This window comes from Hyla sarda, chromosome 6 (assembly GCF_029499605.1).
Source record: "Hyla sarda isolate aHylSar1 chromosome 6, aHylSar1.hap1, whole genome shotgun sequence".
NCBI lineage: Eukaryota > Metazoa > Chordata > Amphibia > Anura > Hylidae > Hyla > Hyla sarda.
The window spans coordinates 135,501,225-135,512,773 of NC_079194.1; the positions used below are offsets into that span (position 1 = coordinate 135,501,225).

General features: G+C 41.1%; 1 protein-coding gene across 2 annotated transcripts in view; it reads left to right on the forward strand.

Moving 5' to 3' along the window:
- Positions 1-7,424, forward strand: part of LOC130276162 (caveolin-3-like) — an 82,869-nt gene extending 75,445 nt beyond the window's left edge. The window contains exons 4-5 of one of the 2 annotated variants that reach the window (XM_056525137.1): positions 3,829-4,069; positions 6,664-7,424. In XM_056525137.1, coding sequence (XP_056381112.1) covers positions 3,983-4,069; positions 6,664-7,002 — 426 coding nt within the window. In that variant the 5' untranslated portion in view covers positions 3,829-3,982 and the 3' untranslated portion in view covers positions 7,003-7,424. The remainder of the gene's footprint in view (positions 1-3,828; positions 4,070-6,663) is intronic. The other variant, XM_056525138.1, reaches the window with a different exon arrangement.
- The last annotated feature ends 4,125 nt before the right edge of the window (positions 7,425-11,549 follow it).

The following is an 11,549-nucleotide window of genomic DNA, read 5'->3' on the forward strand; positions in this document are numbered from 1 at the left end:
ATATATTGGTTTGTATCTTATTGTCTTGGTCGATATATATGTTAAAATCTAGGAACTTTGTTGACCTCCTTCCTCCAGGGTACACCTCATTCCTATCTGATTGTCATTAAGTGAGGCTACAAATTCTTTAAATACACCAGTGTCCCCATTCCAAAAAATCCAAATATCGTCGATGTATCTAAGGGCCCTTTTGATCACTGAAAACAATCTCGAACACCTGTGATAATTAGATTGCCTGTGAGCACAATTTAAGGAAAAACTAGTAAAGGTGGGTGTTCCACATTATTAAGCAGAGCACCATTTTAAAGCAATATGGGAAGAAAAAGGATCTCTATGCTTCCAAAAAGAGTAAAATAGTTCACATGGTAGAGTTTACAGTGAGTTTCCCACTTGAAGTTTGAGCTGCGGCAAATTTTTCGCTGCAGCGCAAACACCTAGTGAGAAACTCACTGTAAACCTCCGCTAGTGCGAATGTACCCTTAAAACTTTACACTACACTACCACAAAATAAAGGGTAAAACACTACATATACACCCCCTTACACTGTCCCCCCCCCCAATGAAAAACGTATTGTGCAGCAGTGTTTCCAAAACGGAGCCTCCAACTGTTGCAAAACAAAAACTCCCAGCATTTCCGGACAGCCACTGACTGTCCAGGCATGCTGGGAGTTTAACAACAGCTGGAGGCACCCTGTTTGGGAATCACTGGCGTGGAATACCCCTATGTCCACTCCTAGGCAATCCCTAATTTAGTCCTCAAATGCGCATGGCGCTCTCTCACTTCGGAGCCCTGTCATATTTCAAGGAAACAGCTTAGGGCCACATATGGGGTATTTCCATACTCGGGAGAAATTGCACTACACATTTTCGGGGGATTTTTCTCCTTTTACCCCTCATGAAAAGGAAAAGTTGGGGGTACACCAGCCTGTTAGTGTAAAAAAAAAAAAAAAATTTTAGACTAACATGGGTTGCCCCATACTTTTTATTTTCACAGACGGTAAAAGAAAAAAAAAGACCCCCAAAATTTGTAGTACGGAAATACCCCATATGTGGGCGTAAAATGCTCTGCGGACGCACAACAAGGCTCAGGAGTGAAAGCGCACTATGTACATTTGAGACCTAAATTGGTGATTTGCACAGGGGTGGCTGATTTTACAGCAGTTCAGACATAAACGCAAAAAAATAAATACCTACATGTGACCCCATTTTGGAAACTAGACCCCTCACGGAATGTAACAAGGGGTATAGTGAGCCTTAACACCCCACAGGTGTTTAATGAAAATTCTTCAAAGTTGGATGGAAAAATGAAAAAAAAAAATTTTTTTTCACTAAAATGCTGGTGTTACCCTAAATTTTTCATTTTCACAAGGCAAAATAGGAAAAAAGCCCCCCAAAATTTGTAACCCAATTTTTTTCTCTGTGGGCGAACTACAATGCTCAGAAGAGAAGGAGCGCCAATTGGCTTTTGAAGAGACAATGGCGCTTAAGAGTGGAGTGTAGGTTTCTTTGTGGGTTTTAATTCCCTACAATTTATTATTCATGGTATTTACTAAGGTTTCCCACATTTTCCACTTTCCCTACACTTTGCTTTTTTTTACACATGCTCTGATCGGTGGGGTTTTCCTCAGCTCAAAGCCACCACATTTTATGTGGAAACCTTAGTAAATATGTTGAGTTTTTTGTGAAAATGTCGGGAAAACGCCCGTTTTCTGAGACCACGCCCCTTTTCACAACGACCACACTCCTTTTTCGGGTTTTCTTAGCACAATGGAGAGTTAGTCGGGTTTTTTTCAATTCTGGCGCAAAATCTGGCACAGACAGAATTTCTGGTGCAATGTGACAGAATCTGGCGCACAACCCGACAAAACATGTCTGGTTTGCAATAGTAAATGAGGGCCAATTTGTCCGGGACTGAAGGCCACGTGTGTTTACAAAGCCCCCATAGTGCCAGAACAATGGACCCCCCCCCCCACATGTGACCCCATTTTGGAAACTATACCCCTCACGGAATGTAATAAGGGGTGCAGTGAGCATTTACGCCCCACAGGTGTCTGACAGATTTTTTGAACAGTCGTCCGTGAAATTGAAAAATGTAATGTTCCATTTGCACAGCCCACTGTTCCAAAGACCTGTCAAACGCCAGTGGGGTATAAAAACTCACTGCACCCCTTATTAAATTCTGAGGGGTGTAGTTTCCAAAATGGGGTCACATGTGGGGGAGGGTCCACAGTTCTGGCAGCAAGGGGGGCTTTGTAAACGCACATGGCCCCTGACTACCATTCCAAACAAATTTTCTTTCCAAAAGCTCAATGGCGCTCTTTCTCTTCTGAGCATTGTAGTTCGCCAGCAGAGCACTTGACGTCCACACATGGGGTATTTCCACACTCAGGAAAAAATTACCCCCAAAATTTGTAGCCCTATTTCTTCTATTACCCCTTGTAAAAATGTAAAATTTGGGGGAAAATCTGCATTTTAGTGAAACATTTTTTTTTTCATTTACACATCCGACTTTAACAAAAAGTCGTCAAACACCTGTGCGGTGTTAAGGCTCACTGGACCCCTTGTTACGTTCCTTGAGGGGTGTAGTTTCCAAAATAGTAGGCCATGTGTTTTATTTTTTTGCTGTTCTGGCACCATAGGAGCTTCTTAAATGTGACATGCCCCCCGAAAACTATTTCAGAAAAACTCACTCTCCAAAATCCCACTGTCGCTCCTTCCCTTCTGAGCCCTCTAGTGCACCCGCCAAACATTTGACTTACACATATGAGGTATTTCCTTACTCAAGAGAAATTGGGTTACACATTTTAGGAAGATTTCTCTCCTTTTACCCCTTGTAAAAATTCTAAAATTGGGTCTACAAGAATATGCCAGTGTAATAAATGAAGATTTAGAATTTTCTCCTTCAATTTGCTGCTATTCCTGTGAAACACCTAAAGGGTTAACAAACCTTTTGAATGTCATTTTGAATACTTTGAGGGGTGCAGTTTTTATAATGGGGTCATTAATGGGGTATTTTTTAATAAGAAGGCCCTTCAAATCTACTTCAAAACTGAACTGGTCCCTCAAAAGTTTAGATTTTGAAAATGTTGTGAAAATTTGGAAAATTGCTGCTGAACTTTGAAGCCCTCTGGTGTCTTCCAAAAGTAAAAACATGTCAACTTTATGATGCAAACATAAAGTAGACATATTGTTTATGTGAATCAATATATAATTTATTTGGAATATTCATTTTCCTTATAAGCAGAGAGCTTCAAAGTAAAAAAAAATGCAAAATTTTCTATTTTGTCATCACATTTTGGAATTTTTCTCCAAGAAACGATGGAAGTAGCGACAAAATTTTACCACTAACAAAGTAGAATATGTCACAAAAAAATAATCTTGGAATCAGAATGAAAGGTAAAAGCATCCCAGAGTTATTAATGTTTAAAGTGCATAATAATTTGGAACAGGGTGTGATTCTGTCTGCTGAGCTGGCATATCTTATCCTACCACGTGTGATACTGTCTGCCAAGTTTGTGTATCTAAGCTTTTCATGTGCAATACTGTCTCTTGAGCAGCTGTATCTCGTTGGCGTATTGGCTTTTACGGGATCATTAAAGTACTGAAGATTTTAATTTATTCAGGAGCTGGATTCTCTTTTTTTTTCCGTGGGTTGGCATACTAAAAGTGAGTGCAAACAATCTCATTCTCCTCCCAGCAGAATATATACTGATAACCTTCCTATATATCATTGCGGCAGTAGCTTTGAACTTCTTGACCTTGTTCCTTGACCTCCGATCCCATTGTCAGTGACTTTGCTGACAACAGTTTCCATAACACCTTTTCTCAGGTACAGGCGAGTAACTAAAGACAATTGTGACTTCTGCTGTTGTTTGATGCTCAGCCCCATGGAAACGCCATTTCAGCAGCTTTATAAGAGGAGACGGAGGAATGTGGACACAGAGACTGATCTGACCTGACTGCAGAGAATTTCTCCAGTGACCATGGCTGAACCCAAATCAATCCCCAGCGAGCCCATGCCCCTCGACATGGATAGCCGTGACCCTAACAACATGAATGAGCATGTTCGGGTGAGTGGTATGGAACAGAGAACAGGTGGTTTATATGTCCAAGTGGGTCCTTATACGTCCATAGACTATTATAACTGGCATCTATTGGAAGGGGGGGGGGGGGGGACTGGGTCTCAACGCTTCAGAATTTTTTTTATATTTCTGCTGGATGCCCGCTAACAGAAACATCCTTTCTCACATGAAAAGGCTGAAAATCTGTACAGCTCATATACATCTGAGTTTTTGTTATGATGTTTGAAAAAGCCCCTCCTGCCCACATAGTTTGTTATAATGAATCAGCGCAGGTGTTAAAGGGGTATTCCGAGGAACTTAAAGGGGAACTCTGGTGGAAAAAAATGTTTTCAGATCAACTGGTGCCAGAAAGTTAAACAGATTTGTAAATGACTTCTGTTTAAAAATCTTAACCCTTCCAGTACTTATTAGCTGCTGTATACTACAGATATACTACAGAGAAATTTGTGGAGTTCTTTCCAGTCTGACCATAGTGCTCTCTACTGACACCTCTGTCTCTGTCAAGAACTGTCAAGAGTAGGAGAGGTTTGCTATGGGGATCTAATCTGGAAAGTTCCTGACACGAACAGAGGTATCAGCAGAGAGCACTGTGGTCAGACTGGAAAGAACTGCACAATTTTCAGTGTAGTATAAAGCAGCTGATAAGTACTGGAGGCTTCAGATTTTGAAATAGAAGTAATTTACAAAACTGTTTAGCTTTGTGGCACCAGTTGATTTAAGAACATTTGTTCTCCACTTGTTTCCACTGGAGTTCCCCTTTAACTTATTTCTTGTCCACTGTACAGGCCCTGGCAACTCACCTGTCCTCAGAGAACTCAGGCGCCATCCAGTCTTAGTATGGTGATTGGCCCGGGGGGGGGGGGGGGGGGGGGTTACTTCTGCCAGTCTCCAAGGACAAGCTAAGAGTCAGGCCCCGTGCAGGAGATCACAGGGGTCCCAGCAGTCTGAATCCTGCAATCAGAAGCTTGACTCCTATCCTGTGGATTGTGTAGTTCATCCTTCACTGTCATAATGGGCACAGATGGCACAAAGAGAAGGGCAGCAGACAAGGAACACAATTTTGTTTACACCAAGAGGAACCTGTATATACTGGGCTATCTCGACAGTATATATAGATATCTATATGAGTCTCAAAAATAGACTTGTTTTTCAAGTGCCTTTTTTGTTGCTCTCTCAAGATTTTTTTTATCTTACACTTTATGGATGCATTTTTTGGGTGTTTTACAGTCGTTTTATTCAAATTAGATTTTTACTTGCAATTTTAATGTGTTTGGAAGCATTTACGCACATAAACATGCCATAAATGTGTCTAAATTACATGAAAAAAATTATTACAGCTGCTATAACTACAGCTGTAAAATTAAGCTGAGCTGTCAGATGTTTTCCTGTTGAATTCAATGGGGAAAAATAGATGTACAATGGGCATTTGTTGTGGCATAAAACTTCTGTTTTATTCCTCACAATACTCTTCAACAGCCTAAGAGTATTTGGTCAGTGTTTTGATGCTCATTTTGGTCAGTATTTTTAGCCAAAACCAGGAGGGGGTCAAACAAATTTATAGGTGCAAATCTTTCTACGGTTTTTCATAATGCCTTTATGTAATTGTATAGTAAAATAGACATGGTTGTTACCAGACCAGCTTTTATTAAATAAACAGACTATATCTGGTACACTACAAATGTTATCTGACAAGCAGAAAGGATATTACCATGTCCCGCTACCCGACACATACTTCAACCCTGTGCTCATCTCAGCATTATATCTTCCAAGACGAGAAGGGTTGGGTATCGGATTGCGATTATCGTATGTGGGCAAAAACCATCCTTGCATGTGATACCCAGTTAATATCCAGTAACAACGGTTCCCATACCTACCGAGACAAGCACAGGGTGGAAGTGGAGAGCCAGGGAGTGAGAAACCCCTTTAAAGTCAATGGGCCAGATTTATAAAAGCCTGTGCAGAAGAAAAGTGCTGCTATTTCCCATAGCAACCAGATTTTTTTCTTTAATTTTTAAAAAGTTATTTGAAACATGTAAGAAGCAATCTGATTGGTTGCTATGGGCAACTGCACCACTTTTCCTCTGCATACGTTTTGATAAAGCCCCCTCAATGGGCCCATCGCAGGTATGTCCAAGGGCTTATAGTATCTGTTCTAGCCAATCATCTGAATGATATATTTTACCTGCACTAATGCATTGTCCCAACTGTCACAAATACATTCTTTACAACTATTTAGCTATATGAAAAGACTATTCCTGTTAAGCAAGCACAATTCTTGATCAATAAGAGAACAGCCAGCCCTTTAGTACATTGGATGAATCCTGACTGATATTTAAGGAATTTGCACGCAAATTGATAACATAATGAACAGTCATAACAACAGATTATGTGTGGTGCACAGTGCCAGGAAGGTTCTTTTAAAGGATGAGGTATAACTCCCCATCTGTCATGTGATCAAATACTTCTGGGTCTTGGAGACACCATAGGATTATAGTGACGATATACTGTGGTAAATAGACTGGCATCCCATGAACCATCTGCTTATGGATCTTCTGTTTTCCTCTCTGTCTCATTTCCTTCAGGTTCTCTTTGAAGATGCTTTTGGGGAGCCTGAGGGGTCTCACTCCATTCCCGGAGTCTGGGGAATGTCCTACAAGACCTTTGGCGGGGTTAAGAATTGCTGCTACATTGTGCTGTCGGTCCTGTGTGGCTGCCCCCTGGCCTTCTGCTGGGCCCTGGACTTCGCCTGTATCCAGTGCTGTCACATCTGGTGTATCGGACCATGTATAAAGATGTGGAACATGAACTTCTCTTGCCTGAAGCTGTTCTGGAGCTCCTGCGTCCACTGCTTGTGTGACCCATGTTTTGAGGCCTGCGGTCTCTGCTTCAGCCTCATCCGGGTACAGAACAAGAATGGATAACCCCCGTAGCCTCTCCAGCCCATCCAAGTCACTTGGCACCAGCTGTAGGACTAATGAGCTACCCCTACACCTATTATTCAGGAAGCTCCTGCTCATCTACTATCCCTGATCACCAGTGAGGTCAAATCTGCAGCTTTTGAAAATGTCCTGTACGTGAATAAAGAGAATTTCACACCAGACTAGGTTTTATTTATTGTATCACAAAACTTAAATATAACCAGCAGCCCCAGTATCACATGTCACAGGGTAACCAACTTCTTCGAAATATCAACATAAGCCAGATTATTGGCGCTGAAAAAGGACTATAGACACTTAAAACACTTGTTAACAAGTCATACAATAAAAAATAATGATAACTGACAAACCTATTGTGTGATCTATTGTATCACGTAAAATGGGAACAAAAGACGGATTATTGGTGCTACAATTTCCCATCTTGATATATGTAAATCAATAAAAAACAATTTTGAGTATATAGAGCCGAGTTTTCTAGTTATTCAATTACTCTTCCACAGACATAACATTACTGTGCCCCCCACTTCATGTCTGTCAATCTTATAAATGTTACCCTATACAGCTACAATTACAAACACAGAATTCTGACCAATCAGAAAAAGCTTTTAGATGATGGGTGTTGGGTTTTAGGATAGAACTAGTTTTCATATTCCCGATCTGTTACGACTGTCCTAATTTAAAAAATTTCAGAGCTTTAAAAAGTTCTGTATCTTACCTTACTTATCTTCTAGCTCTCAGCAGGAGAAAGTGGGTGTTTCCCAGCAGGCATGACATCACTGAAACCTGCTGGGGGAACAACTTCTGCCCCCACATTGTTGCAGCGCTATGATGACTAGAAGACCTCAAGTTCTGTGCAGCAGCTTTCATTCTGTGTATCTTTCAGTGAGGCTCTTTGCAGCTTTCAGTCTGTGCAGCCGTCAGTGAGGCTCTGTGTAGCTGTCAATCAAGTTCAGTGAAGAGAAACACTTCCTGAGTTTGGTCTCCTGCCATTACAAACAGGGAGATTTTACAATCTGAGATTTTGACCAGACAGAATGTGTTCTGGCCAAGAAGGGAGACCCTTAGTGGCTAGAAGTATATGTGATGTCCCAGTACAGGACATGGTCCCTTAGGCCCTGTCAGCTTGGCTCCCCTGCAAGGACTCCCCCTGTTGGTTTTATAAAAGTGTGTGTATCACTTTAATGCTTAGACAGGATCTCTATGTATAGGTAGTATAGTGGACCTGTGGGAGGTCTCAAGGACCTGTGTGTAAGCTTGTCACATGTTATGTTATGCAGTCACATGATTTCTTGTCAAATGTTCTCCCAGAGAGCACCAGCTTAACCTATGACCCGCAGCTTGAACAATGGGCTTTAGTCCAGCCCCCACTATAAAAAGTGGCGGCCATTACCATTCACTCTCTTAGCTCTTACCACCAACTACTTTACTGAGCACAGCAACCACCAGAGATGTCTGTGCAAGTGATCAGCATCTGGAAGACCCCAAAAGCTACAGTCTCTCCAGTAAGTCTCAAGTCTATGTCTGCTGTTACTGAAACTGCTGTTACTGCTGTCAAGTCCTGTATATAGTCAAGTCAAGTCCACTCTCTCGTCAAGTTAATTACAAGTATATTGGTCCAGCAAGCTGCGCGGTCCTCTGGGTCCTGGCCACCTCTCTGGGAATTCTGGCCTTAGCTGTGAAGATAATTACACCTGTCTTCTACTCTGTAAAGCCTCGTTTGATCATAACTGGTTGTGGACTTTAATTTCACTTCTAGCAATTGGGATAGCGGAGAATCTGGGCGTGTGGTGTTTCAGAACCCGAAAAACCACACTGGCGTCACGAACATTAGGGGTTAATACCATCCACAAATATTAAAAATATTAATACCAACTTATCCCACCACTCACACTGCCACACCAGTGGTCCCGCCATTCACCTGGTGGTTCACCACATATACAGCAGAAAAACTAACAAAACTTTTTTTTTTTTTTTTTTATGGAAGCCAATTACAAAAGTTCTTTATTTTGCAAAAGGAATCAAATATTAAAAATCATGTTTAAAGACAGTGCACATTTCAGTAAAGCTGAGTTTCTGCTAAAGACAATTACTAATACATCGCTATAAAAACACGTGAAAGATTTATTAAGACGCGGTCAAATGCTACAAAACAGGCCTTACGAAATATGTTTGAAATCTCCTTAGTGCAGAGAAAGGAACCTATCTGTATTTTAGCTCATTCAATTCACATTTATCTGTTAATAATTTGACAACCAATCCTGCCCATTACATCCTATAGTACACCGGGGGGAAAATAGGTGGTGGGCAGGTAGTGATGGAGGTGTTTTCTTCCACCCTTTTTTACTGCTTACAGACCCTAAACTATATCTGAAATATATTAAAACACATAGCAGACAAAGAATTGGATGACCCTTTTTTTATCCTTAATCTCTGTGAATCTTCAACTAGAATCCTATGTTACAGATAGCTAACATAAAAATTTGATGTCTCTGCAGGTAATTCTGGTATATTATACTGACTAATATTAAAGGGTACCTTTCTTAAAAAAAAACTTTTGATATATTATAGATTAATGTATGCAGAATAACTTTCCAATAGCATGTTATTAAAAAATATGTTTCTTTCTATTTAATTTTCCACTTTGAAAAAATGATCACTAGGGGTCCCCCTACCAGTCCTGGCCGCAAGCATTTTTTAAAATAGATTTCAGACTCATGCTGGAGTCCTAACTCTCATACTGCAGCCGGGACACAGACAAGCTCAGCACTGCTTCCTGCCACCATGATGGTTACATGATTCAACAGGTTTCTCTCTTTCTCCAAAGCTTGTTTTTATTTTTAGGACACCCTATATATGCATGACAGATGTGATGACACAAGACAATTTATTTTTTTAAGATAGAAAATATTCTCAAATATATCCGTTTTTCTGGGGGGTAACCCCTTAGTCATGCGCAGAAGCTTATGACTACAGGGTCACTATCCTGAAACATGTTAAGCATTTACTTGTCTTGGATTTGCAATAAAGTCTAACATTTTTATGGACTATTGGAGCACTAGATTCTTCACTTTCTATCAGGGATATATGTTTCTATTTTACATTTTTTTTAAATACAGCATTGGTGAAAAAAAAACAAAAACAAAATAACACCTGAAACATTATGTGAATGTGTGTGTGTTTTTTTCATCACATTCTTTAATAGCAGTTCTTGAATCATGATGAAAGAATTACAGTGGTCCCTAAACATACGATGGTAATCCGTTCCAAATGAACCATCGTTTGTTGAAACCATCGTATGTTGAGGGATCCGTGCAATGTCAAAGTATAGGACAGTGGTCTACAACCTGCGGACCTCCAGATGTTGCAAAACTACAACACCCAGCATGCCCGGACAGCCATCAGCTGTCTGGACATGCTGGGAGTTGTAGTTTTGCAACATCTGGAGGTCCGCAGGTTGTAGACCACTGATATAGGAAGTTGTACTCCCTTGTCCCCGCCGCTCCGGACCATCACCGCTGCCCTGGATGTCGCGCTCCATCACTGTCGCCGCATCCCCGTGGTGTCCCCAAAGCTCCAGCAAGGCCTCTGCTTCCCCGGCATCCTCGCTCTCCGTTGCCGCCATCACGTCGCTACGCACGCCGCTCCTATTGGATGATGGGACGGCGTGCGGAGCGACGTGATGACGACGATGGAGGGTATCCCGAAGATGACCTGCAGGAGCCCCGAGGACAGGTAAGTGATCGTCAGCGGACCACACGGGGCACCGTAAACGGCTATCCGGTGGTAGCTGAAGCAGTCAGCGCTGCCGGATAGCCGTTTATGCGATGGCCCCAACATACAAAAGCATCGTATGTTGATGCTGCCTCTGAGAGGCCATCGCATGTTGAAATTATCGTATGTTGGGGCCATCGTAGGTCGGGGTTCACTGTACATGACTTTTAAAAAAAACAAACAGTACAAAAAAACCTGTATACTAATGTATACTAACTACACACTATTTTGTACAAAACGCCACAAAAACTGCATCATGGAGGACAAAAAAGGGCAGTTTTTGGAGAATTTTGTTGCCAGAAAAAAAGGATGAACAACTTTTGCATCTAAAATAAGTATAAGTATTAAAAAGAGCATACACTTAAAGGGGTATTCCAGGCCCAAACTTTTTTTTTATATATCAACTGGCTCCGGAAAGTTAAACAGATTTGTAAATTACTTCTATTAAAAAAATCTTAATCCTTCCAATAGTTATTAGCTTCTGAAGTTGAGTTGTTGTTTTCTGTCTAACTGCTCTCTGATGACTCACGTCCTGGGAGCTGTGCAGTTCCTATGGGGATATTCTCCCATCATGCACAGCTCCCGGGACGTGACATCATCATTGAGCAGTTAGACAGAAAACTTCAGAAGCTAATAACTATTGGAAGGATTAAGATTTTTTAATAGAAGTAATTTACAAATCTGTTTAACTTTCCGGAGCCAGTTGATATATATAAAAAAAGGTTTTGCCTGGAATACCCCTTTAATTTAGTATTACTGTC